At 47.8% G+C, this 19393-nt stretch overlaps 1 protein-coding gene across 1 annotated transcript in view; it reads left to right on the top strand.

Moving 5' to 3' along the window:
• The window catches only part of WDFY4 (WDFY family member 4), a 93887-nt gene that overhangs the window by 46154 nt on the left and 28340 nt on the right, over positions 1-19393 (top strand). The window contains 15 exon segments of the mRNA XM_087726733.1: positions 230-502; positions 1042-1165; positions 1956-2113; positions 2716-2981; positions 4095-4198; positions 4847-5038; positions 5232-5581; positions 10015-10092; positions 10902-11241; positions 11706-11846; positions 12142-12296; positions 12737-12885; positions 13667-13790; positions 14682-14767; positions 16158-16208. Coding sequence (XP_087582859.1) covers positions 230-502; positions 1042-1165; positions 1956-2113; positions 2716-2981; positions 4095-4198; positions 4847-5038; positions 5232-5581; positions 10015-10092; positions 10902-11241; positions 11706-11846; positions 12142-12296; positions 12737-12885; positions 13667-13790; positions 14682-14767; positions 16158-16208 — 2591 coding nt within the window.

Consider the following 19393-nt stretch of genomic DNA (forward strand, 5'->3'; position numbering starts at 1 on the left):
GATACTCTTGTTGACAAAACCCATCTTTGTCTCTTTCCCACCAGAAATGGTTTCAAAGGGCTTTTAGTTTATGGCATCCTTTATTTCTGCCATTGCTCATTTTCTGCATGCAATTTCATCTAACATCACGACTGCTGTTTTATTACATTTTAGCAATCTGTCTTATTTGTGGTTTTATGTTGATATTCCAGTTGTTGATCTGTTTTTTCCGTATGGGGGATAAAATGTAAGTGTGGAAATGCAGCACAACCTGCCTGTGTCCCATGCTGCGGTTGCTGACGTTCCCCTGTTTTTCCAAGATGGCGGAAGGGGAGGGAGGTCCCACCCCCACAGCCCCGCCCTCGCCTCCTCCCAGGCCAGTAACCCTGCCGGTCTTTGTGGTTCTGGGTTTCAGCCTCCAGCCAGGAAGGACGTCTGGGACTTGGTTCAACTTCTCCTGATGGGAATGATGCTGCTGGACTGGAGGGACAAAAGTTGGCACCCCCTGGAGCTCATGCTTGAGGTCTGATGCATTTCTCTGCCCCTTCAGTTGTGGGGTGAGACGGAGGGAGGAGAGCCGGAAGCTCCAGGATTTTTCCCTGACTTGCCACTGGCGCATCCTTCCTGCCCCTCGTTATTTGCGTCGTCACTTGGGGAGACTCTGCCAGTGGGAACGTTTGATAAAGCAGAGGGGAAGCGGATGCGTTCGCTCACCTTCTGCTGTGCGTCCCAGGCGTCCCAGAGTTTTTGCAAAGGCTTTGCAATGTCCTTGGGGGTTTTACCATATACAAGCATGGCTCCCTGCGCCAGGCTACAGTCTGGATAGTGAACTATGGAGTATTACCACCGACCTTTCATTGAGGGAAAGGCCCGGTTCTGGAAACTGCTGCCTCATTCTTGTTCTCTCCTCCTTTTAAAACGTTCTCTGAAAACCTTTCCGCTCTAATGTAACCTTCCTAGGAACACGGGGGGGGGGGGGGGGGAGGCTGTTGCTGTTTCCTAATAACCATCACCAGTGGGGTTCCCTGCAGACTCCATCGTTTATCTCTCACCGCAATACAGGCCTCTCCAGAGAATGCTGCTGTTGAGCAGAAGATGCGCTTCCAGGCAGAGCTATTGCTTTCCATTATAGAGATTGTCTACAACCTTGGCCAAAATTACAAGGAAACCTCCACTTTAACAACAGGTGAGTGTCACCTGCACTTCAGCCCTCTTCTACCTCAATCTACCTGACACCCACCGAACATACCCTGAGGTCCCTGCAGGTGTGGCTGAGCTACAGATTCCAGCATTCGTTTTGGTTTTGCAGACAGCCGTGCCGAGGGTTGGAAGTGGCAATGGGTTCTAAGGCTCGGCTGTCTGTGATGCCCCCCCCCCCTGCCCCCTGTCTGGATTCCTGCGCTGAGCAGTGGGTGGGTCAGGGTTCAAAGGGTCGTTCCCCCCCCCCTCCCCTTTGAACCTTGCGGGTTGTGTGTTCTTGACCATTTGTGCCTTTGACAAAGTCCAGTGGAGCTTAGACAGAAGGAGGCTGTTGATGATACCTTGCTGACTCATAAATAACATAATAACTTCCTAATCCAAACATTATTTTTAGAAATAAAAGTTTCTTCACTGAAGGCGTACATTTTCCTAATAGTTTAGACTGCTTGGTTGCCGAGTATAAGGACTAATGTTTACATATTTTTTTTAAATTTTCTTTATTAGCTTTGGCAGTACAGTATATTTATTAGTAAATACAGTAAAGTAACAGTAAATATAAAACACAAGGTAACGTTTTTTTTCTTTCTTAGTTTGTGTTTTATTTTGTTTGGGGTGGTCTCTTTTCTATATTTTTTTTAAAATTGAAGATTGTTCCAATAATTTTAGAAAAACAAAAATTAAGGAGAGACCACGTAATGTTTTATCAGGAAAAAAAAATCTGCAGAGATTTCCTTGTTTGCATTTTAGAAGTTCAACCTTCTCTTCCCCCTTTGCAGGAAATGGGGATGCCGGGAATGTTTTGGAGTCTGCCAGGCCTTATTTCCTAGTAAATGTTGGCTATTTTACTCGGAAGCTGGTAAGCAAACTTCACGAGGGGGTGCTGGTCACAGAGCCGAGGAAGACCATCCTTTTCATCGCAGAGCAAGTGCAACTGGTGAGGGCTCCTCCTCCCCCCCCTCCCCCCCTCCCCCAGGTGCCATTCTCAGCCGTTTCTGGATAGCAGCAGACGCACCAAGTGATGCCGCTGTAAGCTTATTAGGGATGGTTTCCACCCCAGGGACGCTACTTCTGTGGCAACAAATAATTACCCTAAATTCCCTTCAAAATTTAATTTCCATTATGAGGGGACTGACAGCTTGAATGCTCACACATGTTCATGCTTGTTGGAGAAGGAAAGTAGTTGGATTAGAGAAAATTTTGCACAAGGCAAATGGGCATTTAAGAATCATTATTGCATATGCATTCCAGTACACATTCCCACGTGCCACAGATTAAAAACAACAGAGGAAAAAATAAACATTTTCATTTATATTTGCATGTGGCTGAATGTCTGTAAGCACCAGCAAAGACAAATTCCTTGAAAAACAGAGGAATAGAGTTCCTCATTCTGCAACGTTTTGTTGCAAATCTGGTTGCATAATTGCTTTTAAGTGTCTTAGATTAGGATTATTTTTAAATTTGTCATATTTCCGTGGACATTTTAGGTCATATCCCTAAACACGGTGCATTCTGAGCCTCTTGACTGTTTTTTAACAGGTAACAAGAAAGCTTTTTCTCCACAAAGAGTCAATTATGAGCAACCTGTACAACTGTTTGAACCACAGCATCTTGTTCTATTTATCAAATTCTTCTTCTGGGCCCCAAAGTCTCCTGGAAGTTTTGCAGACCCTTCAGATGCGATGGGATGTCATCTTTGCAGTGCACAATTCTAGCCTGGATTTCATCGCAAGCCTTTTGTATTGCCTGTTGCAACTGAAATCTATCAGGTACGGTGGTGTTTCCTTACTCTGGCAGAACTCTTAGGCAAGGGAACCGAAATTTACAGAAACTTATTTTCAGAGAAAATATGTCTCCTCGGGGACAGGCATTTCAATGGTACTCGTTGAATTGTGTCACCATGGTCAATGTAGATTTGACCTTGAAGAGACTCCAAGGGTTTAATCTAGAACAGAGGAAGAAATGTGCTGGATATGTCCCTGAGATACAATGACTTCCATAAGGACCGGTTTGTTTCTAGTCATGTTTTGGAGAGATGCCTCTCACCTTTAAAGCTTCTTTCAAACCTGGGGAAGCCTTTTGTGACCTTCCTGAATTGGGAGGGGGTATTCCAACATCGTGCGTATGGAACTGAGAAGTCCCCATCACGAGAGAGTAAACTTTCAGTAAATCTGTGATTATTCTTGGTAAATAAATAGTGTCACCTACTTACTGTCGGACCACAAGTGTGGCCCATTTCTTGACTCCAACTCTGCCTCCTGCTTTATTCTGGTTTTGGTTCTTGGATAGTTTACTGGGCCAGTTTGCCGTTTCCTTGCAAAGTCTTAACAACTCTATTTGGTCTTGGGCAGGAGAGCCTTATCAGACGTTTGCATCCTCCTGTGGCATCAGGAGGAAAGCCAAAAAGATGAAATAACACACATGGCAACGAAGAACTCTGGCTAGCTAGGAAAAAGGGCATTTTGCCTTCCGGAAGAACCCAGAAGCTGTTTCCATTTAGATTTGGGAAGCTTCCTCAGCTTGGAAATGACTGCATCAATCCCTCGCTGATGGAACAATAGCACCACGTCCAGTTTAAAGAAAAGGATGAAGATAAAAGGGAAAATGGACCCATAAACGGAATCCATCCTAGGGACATAGAGGCCGAGACTTCTTTTTCCTTGAAATGCTGTGTTAATCCCCAAAGTAATCCCCAAAGAGCAGATATTGGAGCAGTTTGTCTTTTAGTTGTTCTTCTTGGTTATTAGAGTTCTTAAAAATAACCACGTATTTTAAAAAGTTCTTTAAAAATAAATATATTAGGATTAAGTTGCATTAAATCATCCACAGCCCACCTTTTTTTGCTCAGATGGTGGGTGGTCTTAATGAACCTGCCTATATTTTAGCCAGAGGTTTGTTTGTTATTTTCTGTGTTACAGCTGTCATGAAAATGGTGAGGCAAAATGGATGCCGGCTTCGGGTCATTCTCTTGGCCCGAGGAAGGAGGAGGAGGGAATCGATGATCTTTCTGCCCTGAAGGATGGTAAGCATGACATGATGGATGTGGAAAAGCGGGTGGAGAAGAGAAGAAAAGGAGAAGGCTGTTGTAGATGTCCTGCTTTGCTCTCAAAATCTACCCACTTCCAAGGGTCTACAGAACGAGACCGAGAGCTGGCAGAGAAAGGACAGAGTTTCATCTGGGTCTTCTAGGCTAAAGGAAATACGCAGTGCTGAATTAATGGCTTCCAAGCAACAGAAACCACACCCGGCCAATGCAGCCCACACGGATTGTGACTCTTCTACTAAGGAACTAAGCTCAACACTCACCTACTGTGGTCTCTTTAAAACATGGGTGCATTTTGCAATGTCGATATAGAAACCTTGTCACCCAAATTGTTTACAAATTATTGCCTGGAAACTAAAAAAGGCAATTTTACACGAGATACATGGAGAGATGTGGGTCATTTATTATTTTAGACATGTCTGTTGCTCTGGCTCCTACATACCTTCTGCACAGGCAGCATCAAAATCTGGAGGGCTGCAAGTGATTCTGCTTTAAGGATGTCCCGGTTTCCATAAATATCCACGTAACCGATCAGACTTACCTTCAATCCGGAAGCGATGCATGATGGCCCTTTTCTTGACGTCATACTTTCACACCAAAACATACTTGCCTTTTATTTCATTCCAGTTCAGCAAGAGATCCAGAGGGCAGCTGAGGAAATCTGGCTCCGACTTCTTTCCAGGAGAAGAAGGGATTTGGAGGATGCGTACAAAACCCCTTTATTTAAAGAGGAAGGCGATGGAGAGGAGAGAATGAAGATGGAGGACGTAGCTCCTCTTTGGGAAGAGGCCATGAGGAAGACCTGGCAGGCCTTTCTAGGTCTCTGCTCTTGAAGTCTTTAAGGGAAGGGGCCTTTGGGGCGATGGGTCCACTCAGGAACCATCGTTAAGCACGATACATGCTACCAAGGGAGCGGTTGACAGGCCCCCTCGTGATCTAGGCTACTTCATCCATCCGGTGGGCTGTAACCGGTGGTGACAGGTGGGGTTCGGAGATGTCCAAAACACCACAGAGCTGGATGGAGGGGAGACCTCGCTAGGCAGCAGGAAGAGTCTTTACAGTTTGCTCTTTGGAAAAACAAACATCCAGGGCAGAGGAAAACGCAGCTGGCTGGGATGCCCGCTTTGCCCTGGGCCTTACCAAGCCTGGGCTCCTCGGGGGATAACATTGAAGCCACTGGGATGGCATCAGTGGTCAGGAAGAGGGGTTGGGTGGCACCTGAAGTGGTACAACAAAACCTTAACTCTGCTTGTTGCTCCTTCCCTTCCTGTGGTTCCAGCGTCGGGGAAAAAAGCCTCCCAGAGCAGAATCCTCATCAGTGTGTCCAGCAGGACGAGTCCTTTGAGTGAGAGCCTGAAACAGGTGATGCACAAAACTGGCATAAACTGCCTTTCCAAATCCTCTTGGGAGCCCTCAAAGGAAGCACACGGGCAAAGAACGCAGGGGGGCACCGTGCGCTTCCCGACTTGCAGCCCTAGTCCTGCTCTATTTGCTGACATGCATCGTGTGGCCCAAATGAAGCCCCCCCTCCCCCCCCCCGGGAAGAAAGTGCCGAGGGCAGCGAAGGCTCTGTGGGCGAACTCAAGGCCGGCTTCGTAGCTGCTGTGCTGTTGGCTGAGAAAGAGACTCAGCCTAAGTAACCTCCTTCCAGGTGTGATGGGAACACACGTTCCTATTCAACGCTGGCACCCTCTATTTGCCTTCGGGTCTGTTTAATTATTTCTTAAAATTAATTTTGATTATTACAGCTGATTACACATCAGTGAGCAAAGTAATTGATATTTGTTAATGTATCCCAAGGAACATTTTGTACAACTTGTATTTGCTGTTGAAGGTTAAAGACTATTATTGGTTTTTCCCTAAATGTGCCCACATCATTAGTTCTTGTAGTAGGAAAGGATGCCATCTGGAAAAGGCCGCGTAGACGCATTATTCAGGCACAAGTGCATGAAATTGAGGTTTCTGCATCTTCTGTCTTCCTCTTCTAAAAAGAAAAGGCTGGTAATTAAAGGAGAAGCCGGATTACAGGGGAACATTACTCATTTTGTGTTGTTTTCGGTAATGTCAGCAACCGACGCTTCGAGATCTGATAGACACTTCCCTGTAGTGTGACGTGCAACTGAGCCTCCGACTCTTGCCTCTCTTTTTGCTCCAGGCAATTGTATTTCCCCCCCCCTCGTGCTTTTCAAGAAGATGAGTTGTACAGCAGGCTAAATGACTGATAGGAGATCTCTGGGACTTCCAGAGCCACAAACAGACAGAGGGACACATTCTTTATAGCAACTCTGGTGCACCAGAGGGGTTTTTTTTTCCTGTGCACCTTGGAAAGAAAAGAAATCCACAGTGAGGATGAGTTATATTTCCCTTCCCTCCTAGATTCATTTCCCCACTAGGCCTTCTCCCTAAAGGACAAGGGCAGTGATGATAAGCAAGGCAGGAACAGAGGGGAGGGCAGGAGGAAGACCTGCCCCCTTTCGGAGCCTTAGCAGATCAGCCCTGGCCAAGGCGTCCTTTAGGAAATGAACTTGGTGGGCTGCCCGGGGTCTTTGGAGAGCTTTGCCACCTGCTGCTTTGCTTCCCCAAACTCGGCCCCTATGGAGGCAGCAGGGAGAGGAGGCGGGTGATGGGGGTCCAGGCGGACAGAGGTCAGAGGCTGACCTCCAGGGCTAGGAACGGTACAGGAGCTGAGCGGGAAGGCAGGGCTGCTCCCACAAAACCCAGGGCCAGGTTTATCGCCTTCTCAGCTTTCTCTTAATCTCAGCAAGTATCGTTGATGCTGCCAGAAACATCCCCAGTTAGAGATTTGGTCCCTGTGTTAGGCTTCCCCTGCTGGAACAGATCTCAGGGGACCAAGATAGAGGGAAGTCAGTCATAGTAGCCACAAGATCATGTTTTTTAAAAAGAAATATAACCCTTTATTATTAAAACAAATACATGAGTCTTTTAATTAGACGATATTTGACAATATCTGACCCTGAAGAATGAACTGAGGTTGAGCAGATGTTGCCTCTCATCTGGCTTTCCAACTGGAGTGGTTGGAGGTGGCCTCGTCCTCAGAGAGGTTGGTCTCCTGCCCCAAATGTCTCCTTATGGTTCCAGCTGGAGGTTTTCCTTTTGGCTCTGCCTCTTTCGGCCCAAAAGACGTGACTTTGCCCTGATCTTTCTAGATCTTCCCTCCCTTTGGACCGAAAGCTTCCCTGAAGGGTTTCCTCTCAGAATAAAGGCCTCTCCACTGACAGATCTGAGTCGGAGCTTCTCTCCCCCTTTTCAAAAAGTTTCTTCCTTCACTAGTACGACCAGTGGTTAGGAACCCTTGAGCAGACTAAGCGCGTGCTTAGGGCACTGGGCCCAGGGGGGGCACCACACAGTTGAGAAAGGGGGGGAAAAACCCAATGAAGATTCGTTCAGTGTGTACAAAGGGTGGGCAGGTGGGGGGCACCAAGATTTGTCAGTGCTTAGGGCCCCAGTGAGCCTTAATCCGCCACTGAGCACAACCCTCAACATGGAGCATTTTCTTACAACTCAAACATTCAGCTTTTCTCCCTTCTGGCAAACAGAAACATGGACTCCAAAGAGCAAAAGGTCCACATTTACCTTTAAAAACAAACCGTGTTTATTTTCCCAAACAGAAAAGGGGAAATAGCTGTTTTTACAATCCAAGCAGAAATTCTTGTACGTAGAGCTAATAATTTTCTGCTGTCTTGCAAAGACTTTTAACCATTTCTTCTGCATACCTGTTTTTAGGTGTCTGCCTTAATTAGTGCTGTAATTAGGGAAAGGTTGTAATTAGTGAAAGGCTGCCTGAGTGTCATAGTTGGGAAAGTTCCCTTTGCCCACCCAAGTAGATCAAAGGAAGTTGAGGCAACACAACTCACACAGTCACATCTACCTGCAACTCATTTACTTGGCTTCTTTTGGCTTGGCCAAAATATGGTGTCCGTGATCCGTTTTGTACTGAGTTTTGAAGGAAGCACATAATGCTCCTGTGACAGGTGTGTAGTGCCCTCCTAGACGTATTTGGTGAAAGTCAATTGTTCTGAGCTCACAAGAATTTCCAGTGGCTGCTTGAGGAGGTTGTCCGTCCAGATGTGAGTTTTGCCTGCCCGGCTTTTCCCAGCCGGTGCTTCCCCAGTGTGTGGAGGGCACAGTGTCAGTATCCTCTTCAAATCTCTTGCCATGATGCCCTGTGTATTATTTTGACCAAACAAGCAAATTTATAATTAATTATATTTCTGCTAATCATTTGTGTAGCATCTTTATCTTCATAATAGAAAGATAATTAACACCACTGATTATCTAATTAAATTCATTAAGCATCTACCGACAGTGCTCTATGAAGCTGACATTATGTTCCATTGTCAACAAAAGCTTTGATTTCTTAGGAAGTAATTAAAATGTAAATTAGCATGCCATTAAATACACGGGGGGACTTTTGAATCTGATATTCATTTCAGAACTGCTCATGGCAACCCATTTTTTTCTTTCAGTGCAAACAGGCAATTTGCTTTTAATGACATATATTAACTTTTCCCCCACTGCAACATGAATGTCTTCCTTGGATATCTGGCGTAGTTCACAGCCGGAGTAGAAGGGAGACTTCTTGGAAACTGCCGATTTGCTGGTAAACCTGGGTGATTTCTGTCCATGCAGGAAGAGCTTTTCTGTCTGCACCAGCAGAGCCCAGATCAGAGCCCAGAATGCCACCAATAACGCTAAGGGTATCATGGCCTTTTCATTTCTTCATCAAGAGGAGAACATTCGTTCCTTCTGCTGCAAATCGTGGGAGCCAAAGAAGCCTGCCAGTTGCTTTACTATATCCTGGCACGGATCTTGAAATTTGCCACTGCTGAGGAACAAATTATTTCTACTTTTTTTACATTCTATTCTTGCTGAAATATGCTAATACGCTAATGCTGCCTTCTTGCATTTGGGTCCCTGCTGCCCCCTTTCAGCCCCATCTTCTACCAGTCTTAGCTCCTCTTTCTCTGCTTCCGCCTCTTTCCCGATTCTACCTAACCGTCAACTGGTGGAAGGGCCTCCCTGGAGAGGTCGGGGGATGCTCCATCACTGGAGGTTTGCAAAAAGAGATCAGACAGCCATTTCTATGAAATACTATCCGGTCTCACGCTTGAGCAGGGCTACGAGTCCTCCAAGGTCCCTTCCAACTCTGCTATTCTGTTATCGTTCTTTCTTTCTTTCTTTCTTTCTTTCTTTCTTTCTTTCTTTCTATTCATTCTTTCATTCATTCATTCATTTTTCATTTTCTACCTTCTGGTCTTCTTTATTTCCCCTCCCCCTTCTTTGATCTTTCTTCTTTTCTATCTGTGCCTTCACTCTCTTGGAGGCACAGCCCCCTCCCCTTATTAAATGACCGGTTCTCCCAGACTGCCAAGGGTGGGGCCTTCAATAGCAATAGCAATAGCAATAGCAATAGCAATAGCAGTAGACTTATATACCGCTTCATAGGCCTTTCAGGCCTCTCTAAGCGGTTTACAGGGAGTCAGCATATCGCCCCCACAGTCTGGGTCCTCATTTTACCCACCTCGGAAGGATGGAAGGCTGAGTCAACCCTGAGCCGGTGAGATTTGAACCGCTGAACTGCTGATCTAGCAGTAGCCTGCAGTGCTGCATTTAACCACTGCGCCACCTTGGCTCTTTAGTCCAAGATTGCAAGATTCTCACCTCAAGACTCCTTAGCACAATTTTGAAACTCGTTTAAGATTTATTCATCAAATGTAAAGCACAAATGTTTTGTTACAGACATCAATTTATTAATAATTTTTGTTTTAAATCAGGATTTTACTTCATATTTAGAAAAATGCAGGAGAACTGGCCAAGAACTCTATGCAGTTTTATGCAAGGATCATGTTGAGGTAAGAAACGAAAAAGTCACCTTGGCAGGGAAAACAAAACGTGGTTGGGCGCATCAAAGAAACGTGGTTGATTACATTGATGGCATTTATACCTGCAACCATCAGGAGACTCTGAGAAATTTACATTAGTAAAAATGGAGAAGGAAAGAAAACGTTAAGATTGAGAAAAGAACCCAGTCACTACCTGAATTTGCTTCTAATAGCGGGTTTGATATTTATCTGCTTAAAATAGAGTGAAGTGATGGAGTTATTGCTCTCCAAGTAATTACAGGAAAAAGAACTTCCTCACAGAGAGAGCTAAGAGGGTTTGACTCGCTCGGGGTCCCATTCTGCCCAGGTGAAGCTTTGTAGAGCAAAGTGCTAAATGCAGTCATCTCTACTGCCTTCAATTTGTTTAGTTCCGACTGGATTTAAATAAAACCAAGGGCAGGTTATGGGTCCTGGTAATCCTTCAAAAGCCATGGGCCTCCCTCGGTCCCAAAGGAGAGGTCAGTCCCTGCCTTCTCACCGAAGGAATCCGGCCACAGGGTCCCTGGTGAAGCTGCTGGGCCAGAGGGAGGAAAAGCGAGGTCCAAGCCCATCCTGAGCTGCAGGGGGATTGTGAGTTTCCCCCTCCGCCCAACCTGCCTCTTGTGGAGAAAAGGGGCACTCAGGGCACCCCCTGCGGCTTCTGCAGGTAACCGAGTACTTGCCCAGTGCTCTGATCAGTGCTTTCCTTTCCTTTCCAAGGCAGAGACGCAACATCTGGGTAGGAGCAGGAGCAGGGGAGAAGACTTTGCTGCCAGTGACTCCCTCTCTCTTTCCTGCAGAGGGCGCTGTGCCTACGCTTGAAGTCTGCCAAAGCCTGGACTGAGCTGGAGGACCGGCTTTTTAGGGAGGGGGGCCCGTGGGGGTCTGCGGTAGCTTCTCCTGTCACAAGGTGGGTCCGGGATGCCTACGAAGGTCCTGCTCGGATGAGGAAGAGGATCCAGTTCAAAACCGCCCACCGTGCAGCGGAGCTGTTGCAGGACAAGGTAAAACCTGCTTTCGGGGCAGGAGATCCGGTTTCCTCTCGCCGGGACAGAGGAAGAAAAGAGGCTGCTCTGTGTCACGAAGGAGCCCCCAGAGTCTCTTGGTCTCCTGAGCTGCAGGCTGGGAGCTTTGCTACCTGTTGATGCTGATGCTGAGATGATGCGAGGGGAAGCGGCTCCTGCCGTTCTTGCTTTGCAACACAAAGGCCGAGGAGAACCAGGTAGAGTTTTAGGCCCAGAGGGGCACAAAGCAGACCCTGGGATGCAGAGCAGTTGCAGGCAAGAGAGAGGGCAGGAGGCAGAATTCCCTGCCGCTGGCTGAGACGAGGTTGCAGTGACTCAGACACCTGCATGAAGGAAATAAGCTGATGGGATGGTGCAGTGGTTAGAGTGCAGCATTGCAGGCTAACTCTGCCCACAGCTAGGAGTTCAATCCTGACTGGCTCCAGGTTGACTCAGCCTTCCATCCTTCTGAGGTGGGTAAAATGAGGGGCGAGAGGCTGACTCCCTAAATCACTCGGAGAGGGGCTGTAAAGCCCCGTGAAGTGGGATATAACTCTACAGAGTAAGTGCTGTTGGCTGCTGGTTCCTGGTGCTTCCGAGTCGTTCTTGGGGCAGAAGGAGCTCCATGGCCAGGTGCCACGTCTCCTCCTTCTGTGCCCTGCAGCTCAAACCGTTCCTTTTTCCAGGCCCAGCAGACACAGAAGAAAGCCGCATCTGCTCCGGCTTGTGTGGGAAATCCAGGTAATGTTGCCCGATGAGGGGCTGGGGCGAAAGAGGAGGGGCTGGCCTGGCCACAAGGACCAGCCGGGCAGCCTGGCAGTCTGTACTGAACCCAATATTTCCAGCCCCCCCCCCCTCCCCGCCTGCTGACATGTTTTGTAAGAGCGGGCAGCAAACCCTTTATTTTTGAAAAGCACTTTTATTTTCATACGGCAGAGTCCCTCAGCTACGTGATAAAAACAGAGGCGATGGTTTCAGTTCAGGAGCGTCTAATATGGGACGTTCTGCACCATTTATGCCTCTTCCTTGAATGCAGGTGAGCGGCCAACCCCGACTAGAGAAGGGGAAGCAGGTCGGGATCAGCTGACCTTTTTTCCTGCCCTGGGTGAACATCTCCACTCGGAGGAATTCGTGGAATTTGTCTGCGTGGAAAGGAAAATTGTCCTCCAGGAATTAGTCCAAGACGAAAAGGTAGAAGCAGAAGCAGCACAGCCGCTCCGTCCGGGGCACCTGCGCAGGGCTCCCTCCAGGCCCAAAATCCAGCCGCTTCCGTCTTCCCCTGTTGCAAAGTGAGGGGCCAGGCGGGAGGGTCCCCTCCCCTCCCTCCCTCCCTGCCCATCCGGAGGGAAACGGTTCATCAGGAAAGCAGCCTTACTTCCCCCACACAAGGCAGGCCGTTTCTGCGGCCCGTTTTAACGATTAATTAACTTTGCAACTGACTCCGCTGTGGAAGAAAAGCAGGGACATTATTTTAGTATGAATAAGGCTGCGTGAAAGAAGGAAGGCCGTTTAGAAACGAGTATTGCTCAGTCAACGAGTCTTAATTTTTTATTGGTAAAGTATTGAGCACCGGAGGCAAAGTTAAGACGGCTGCCGGGCCGTTCAGCTGCATTGCCATCTTCCCCGTTTAGGTTACCTGCCGGCTGTCCGTGGTGGTGGTGGACGGACACGCAGCGTCGGAAGGGGCACTTCTCCTTGGCCGCGACCACTTCTACGTCTGCAAGCACTTCGCCCTGTCCCACCTGGGGGAGGTTTATTGCACCAGCCATTGCTTGTCCTGGTGAGCGGTCCTCTACCTGAGCGGCACCTGGGGCTGCCCGGCCTCTTGCTGGCTACTGCGAAAACAGGCCCCGGTCCGTCCCAATTTGTCATGGGGGGGGGCAGAGGAAAGAGCCCAAGCAGAGAGAAGAGTCCCCAGTTCAGGCAGAGCCGTAACACATGAGGAGGAGGGGGAGGTTCCTTATTCTGGTTTGCTCTGAAGGCCCCACATACCTTCACCTGGGAGGGAAAAGAGAGATACGAGATACAAGGGTCAAGGATAACCGAAAGATGATCCTAATTTAAGTCTTTACACCACAGTCTGTGGGGATATTTCTACCACCAAAAGGTGCCAGATTTTGCAATCCCAATTACGGAGGGAGGGAGGGAGGGAGATTCCCCGCTCCTCCTTTTACTTCTGCTTGATTCGTTGCAATTCACCTGCAGGACCTGAGCTCCTAGCTCTCTCCTCTTGCTGCCATGCTTCCTGGAGAGAGATGGGGGGAAAGGAGATGCTGACCTCCCCCCAGGTGCCTCCAGGTCCCAAAGGGGACAGGCTGGCGGAGGCCTCGGGGAAGGGGCTCTTCCTTAGGAGGGCAAAGGGGCCAGATGCCTTCCTGCCTACAGGCAATTGCCGGTGGCTTTTTTCTGGCTCAGGCTGAGGTGGCCTGGAACAAGTTCTCCTCCTCTGTTTTGGGGCAAGGCAGACGAGGACAACTCAGGCCCTCCTTGTTTGCCACTGGTGGAGTCCAGTTAATGATGCCGTGGTTTGCCTCATGCACGTTTCCCATGGTTGCTCCTAGCATCAGAGAGCCATTCATTTACAACTTGTGCCACGCAACGGAGGCCGCGCCTGTGGAGCCCACGTGTTCCTGCCATTCCTACAGGGACATTAGGGAGATCCGGCCGATGCGTTTCCTTCTGCAGGTAGGAACCACCTGTCTGCCTTTGGGCTTCCCTTTGAGTAGGGGATGAAGGTCTAATGAAGGTACACAAAGTTTTGGATGGATGTTCAACAGGTTGGAATGAAAGAAACTGTCAACTATTATATAAATGCACAAACTGTTAAATGCTTCCTTGGGTGGCGAAATTCTGAAACACCTGAATGGATTCCGTAGCTGTGTTTGAGTTGATGTGCTCTGAATCTTCAACTTGATTGGGGACAGACCAAGAATAATAGCACCAATAAACCAGTGAAGTGTAAGCATTTTTTAAAAAACCCAAATTTGTATCCTGTCCGGGTTTTGCCAGGATAAAGGAAGTGGTTTCTGATTCTGACAGTTCCTCCAAGCTTGATTCTTCCTGTCAGTGAGATGTTTGAAGCAATAGCAGAACTGGAATCACATGGAGGAGCAACAGAAACGACTGTTCTTTGAGCAGAAACCTTACAAGGTTTTCAACATCGGGATAATCGATTGACTGCCTGAGCGGAGGGGGAGGGGGGGGGATGTGGTTCTGAGGGGTTCTGAGCCAGGAGCTCTTTGGCCTTTGGGTGGTGGTGCCTGCCAGAGGCCATGCTCCAAAAGGCAGTGGCCAAGTCCAGGAAACGGTCCTTTCAGCCGGTCAAGAGAAACGTCCTCTCTAGTCGTATCCTTAAATGTAAAGATCAGGGGCAATTTTTGAAGATGCCAGGAGGACAAGCTTTATGTAACTGTCTGATCTGCACCCCCCCACAATGAATGCTGGGACAGCAGCACGGGGATCCCGAGATCCCTGGATCTAGTCCGGTTGGCTTGATGACTGCCGTTGAAGTCGCTTAAGAGAAAGAAGCGTTTTCGCCTTCCCCTTGCAAGCTGATCGTTTGGTTTGTCTTCACAGGAGATGGCCCTGGAGATCTTCTTAAACAATGGCTACTCTGTTTTCCTTGTATTCCACAACAACGACAGGGAAAAGTTCTTAACAAGGTACCTTTTGCAGAAGCTACGAACAGGCTTTGCTTCCTGCCTGGTCACCAGAGGTTTTCTCCAAGAGTTCGCTAGAAATCTTGCTTTTCCCATAGACGGTGTTCGCCTCACTGCTTTTGCGCTGTGTGAGAAATGTTCATTCTGTGCAACAGACAACCGAATGTCCCAGGTTGCCTCGTCCCCACCGGCCTTTGCTCGTTTGTGCATCATTGTTAAACATTCTCCAAAGGCCCATCGGTTCATCTCCTTGTTCTAGCTGTATTAATATAACAGGTAGATTTGTAGACCTGCATTTCTCTTTCATCTGCAGAATATTAAGACAGACAATCACTAGGCCCAAACCCATCCTGGGAGTGAGCCTAGCAACTCGGCTTCCTGCCTTTGCCAGGCGAAATCTGGCAGGTGAATGGCTCTTTCTGGCCTCCTTAGAGCGATGATAAACATTAAAACAGCCGTGAGATATGAAAAATCAGGTGGACCTAAGAAATAAATAACTCTTGGAGGAAAGACCAATTACGTGATCGTTTCCTAATGGTTTCCAACCCAATGGAATCCTGGGAAGAAAGGATTTAAGAAGGTTTGAGACCTGTTTATCAACAGATGCACTTTCTGTAGACTAAGTATAATGGGACCAAATTCAATTTAAAAAAGGGCCAGATGGTGCTGTAAAAAAAGTCCCGGGGTAAATAACCCCCCCCCCCCCACACACACACACTCTGTGCACCCCTGGCCAAGCTGGGCAAGAGGGGGGCCCTTCGGAAGGCCGAGGAGGCTGGCCATTGCTCCATTCAAACCCCCTCCCCTCCCCAGGTCTCTCCTGGTCACATGACCCAAAGTGGGTCCTGGGCAGCCTTGGAGGGTCTCCCAGATAAGCAGCCCCACAGATGCACCCAGGTGCCACCTAAGCAGCATAAGAGGTAGACAGCTCCTGGGTGCGGCTGATGAACGATGGAGCGGAGTCGATCCCCAAGGACGCCTCCGGCTGGCTTTCCCTACCTTCTTTACTAGAGGTGGGGGCTGAATATTCGTGTGCTCTTTCAGAAATAGCATCCCCCAAAGTGCAGTGGGGAAATTCAGTTTTTTTACTACCATTTCTGTGGGCGCGGCTTGGTGGGCGTGGCAGGGGACGGATACTGCAAAATCCCCCTTTCCTCCCGATCAGCTGGGACTCCTCGGGAGGCAGAGAATGGATGGGGGCGGGGCCAGCCAGAGGTGGCATTTGCCGGTTCTCCAAACTACTCAAAATTTCCGCTACCGGTTCTCCAGAACCTGTTGGAACCTGCTGGGTTTCACCTCTGCCAAAGTGACTTCAATCCTATCAGCTTTCAGAATTAATTGTCTAAAGCTCTCACCTTTCAGAGGAATAAAGTTAACTGTTTTTCCCCCCCAGATTTTGTTCACTGAGATCAAAAGGAGTTGCAGACGAATCTACTAACGTAAGGTATTTTTGCATGTCCTGATATATAAGAAAATGAATTAATTAAATGTGGTGGTCTTTTGTATTAGCACTTGCCTGACATTTACCTCAGAAAGACCGGATTCCAACTTTGGGGGGAAGATGCTTCTTTCTCTTGCCATCATTTTTACTGCAGTTGAGTGGATCACGTGATCATTAAGCGAATCTGGTTTCCCCAACTGACGTTGCTTGTTGGAAGCCAGCTGAAAGGTCACAAATTGTGATCACGTGGTTGCAAGACACAACCATTGCAAATGTCAGCCAGTTGCCAAGTGCCTGAATTGCCATCACAGGACGTGTGTGAGTGTGTGTGTGTGTGTGTGTGTCAACAATTATAACTTCAAGGGCAGGTTGTAAGTCCAAGGCCGTCATACCTTTGGAGCATGATTAAATAAACAGTCGTAAGCCGAGGACTACCTGTACAGGCATAAAGTAAACTGATTTGCATTCTCCGGTGCTAGCCTGCTCTTCAGATTTTGTTCCTCCGTGACCATTTATTATTGGGAGATATTAAAGTAATACCTAAATAACAAACGAGGGGATATCCGGTTCACGGAGGAACCGGTGGAATGCAGAGCGCGTGGAAGCGTCTGAAGGAGGAAACAGAAGGTGTTTCTTTCCAAACAGAGAAGATTTCTGGCCTATTGTCATTCAGAGACTCTGCTGCAGAAGACTGAGAACATTAATCGTTTCTATTGGAGATGATTACATTTCTCCTTTTTTATTTTATTTTAATAAGTGCTAAACGCAGTATTACAGTAACAAAAACATATGGGTATTCCAAGAAGAAAGTTCAGTGAAGAGAATTACCACATTTGCAATGTTGTTCCTTTGATGGCCCCAGAGACTTCAGGATCCTTTACTACACGCTGCATCGAGATCCTATCCCTCCATCCGTCACTGGAGCTTTAGGCTCTTAATTTCAGCTATTTTGGGTGCCTTTGACCCTCGGCAGCATCTGAGCAAATCCCTGTAGTTTTCATGGCAACTTTTTGGGAGGCCGTTTGCTCTTCCCTTCTTCCTCCTACGGCTGAGTGGGGGGGTCTGGTCCAAGGAGACCCCGCTGGCACGGGCCTCTCGCTCTCCTAGCCTGTATCTACTGCACCCAACTGGGTCCCTGGCTTCAGCTAGTAAGAACAACTAATTCAGGCTCTTTTGCTTGGAAACCTGAGCTTTAGAAGCATTTTTGGATTCAAAGTGTGTGGTTTACTTAAGATTTTTCTCCCTTCCTCTAATCTAATCTCAGGAACGTAGTCGGCATTTGCTTTTGGGAAAGCATGCACTCATCACAGCACAGAGACGTTCCTGGCTCCTTGAGTGATGGTTACATTCCAATTTTTGCCCCGTGTTCAGCGTCTCTTCTTTTGCCCCAGAAACCCCAAGCAGCACCCCTGGTCTGTGGGGAAGGAGTGCCTCGTGTATTTTGGAACTCCCTGGCTGCTCCTTTGAGAGGATGTTCTGTGGGGACACGATCTCTGCAAAAGCCTCTTTTATAGAAGGCGATCAAATGCCCTGCATAAATGTGACTCAGAGCCACGCATGTCCATATCAATAACCCATGATGCACTTTTGACTAGTTCTCACGTGCGCATGAGACAGCAGGCAAGGACTAAATGCCAGACAACTGAATGCTGGGCACATTGTCGCTTTCAGAGGAGAATTTTGTTGCTACCCAATAAACCCTAGGCCAGGGATTCCTAACCTCCTCTATACACCGCACCTCTAGAACGCACCTCTGATATATTGAGCCAAGGTGGCGCAGTGGTTAAATGCAGCACTGCAGGCTACTGCTAGATCAGCAGGTCAGCGGTTCAAATCTCACCGGCTCAGGGTTGACTCAGCCTTCCATCCTTCCGAGGTGGGTAAAATGAGGACCCGGATTGTTGTTGGGGGCGATATGCTGACTCTGTAAACCGCTTAGAGAGGGCTGAAAGGCCTATGAAGCGGTATATAAGTCTAACTGCTATTGCTATATTGCTATTGCTATATTATCGAACCCCTTAAAAAATAAATAATTATATGCATATAATTACACAGGTGCACTATAATTTTGAAATTCTAAACCCAAGTTTTTGCACTCCCTGGAATATCGCCTCACCCCCCCCCCCCCGGTTGGGACCCCCTGCCCAGGGCCTCTGTGAAGTGGCTCAACAGAAGTAGGAATCAGGGATGACTTGGGTGGGAATATGGCAGAACCGAGGCAAAAGGGGCTGAAACGTTTTCAAGCCCAGGAAGCAGCTGGAGCGGACGTCCCGTGAATTCGCTGAACTGCAAGGAGGAGAAACAGCCCAACTAGATTTTTGATCTCCTGTCGTGATGGCCAATCTCAAAATGTAGCTTCAGCCTTCTCTCCTGGAGCTGCTTTCCTGGTCTGGTGTACCTAGGGGGATTGGCAGGAGGGACTGCCCAGAATGTAATAGTGGCAGCGTAACCCAAGAACCCTGGCAACTGCTCACACCACAAATGTGCCAAGTATCTCCAGAACCATAAAAGTTTAAGAGTCGCGTTCATGTGGCTCAAATAGGGGAAGGGCATCACTGATCCATCTTTATGACCTGAATGCTCTCTGAGGCCCCCAGGCTGTCAACCTCTTTTATATTCTGCTTGCATTGATGCATCTTCTGAGTTTCTGGATGTTTTGTGTCCTGGCCAACGTCGTGTTTAAATGCTAGAGAAGGAACTCATTTGGAAATTCTCAATGTACTAATTCATCTGACACTGTAAGATGCAGAGAAACTGCAAAACTCCATTATGGGTTGAGCTCAGGCATAAAATAGGACAATTTAAACAGTAATTTCCGTATGCAATTACCAAGGTTGCCAGCATTAACTCTTACAAGCACGAGGCAAGAAAAGGCCTTCGGTGATTGATGTGATGCTAAAGGTTCACAATCAAAAGGTTACCGAAATATTCTGTCAAGTAAAATTCAAAACGGAGTCAGAGGTTTTTCCTTAGACCAAATATCTAAAGAATTTTGAAAGGAGCCAAAATAATTGCAATTGTTGTTCAGGTGTTGAGGTGCAAGAGGTGATCTGTGGGCAAAAGAGAGACGTGGTGGAGAAGGTAGCCTGGTTGCCTTCTAATGATCCTTGGGCCCTGACTGGATCGAGCCAGGAGCAAGAATTGCCAGAGGAATGAATTTCAGCCCTCTGTGGTTCTGCTAGCTCCGG

This window comes from Thamnophis sirtalis, unplaced genomic scaffold (genome assembly GCF_051295495.1).
Source record: "Thamnophis sirtalis isolate CommonGarterSnake01/CBP01778 unplaced genomic scaffold, rThaSir2_p1.2 scaffold_12, whole genome shotgun sequence".
NCBI classification, from domain to species: Eukaryota; Metazoa; Chordata; class Lepidosauria; order Squamata; family Natricidae; genus Thamnophis; species Thamnophis sirtalis.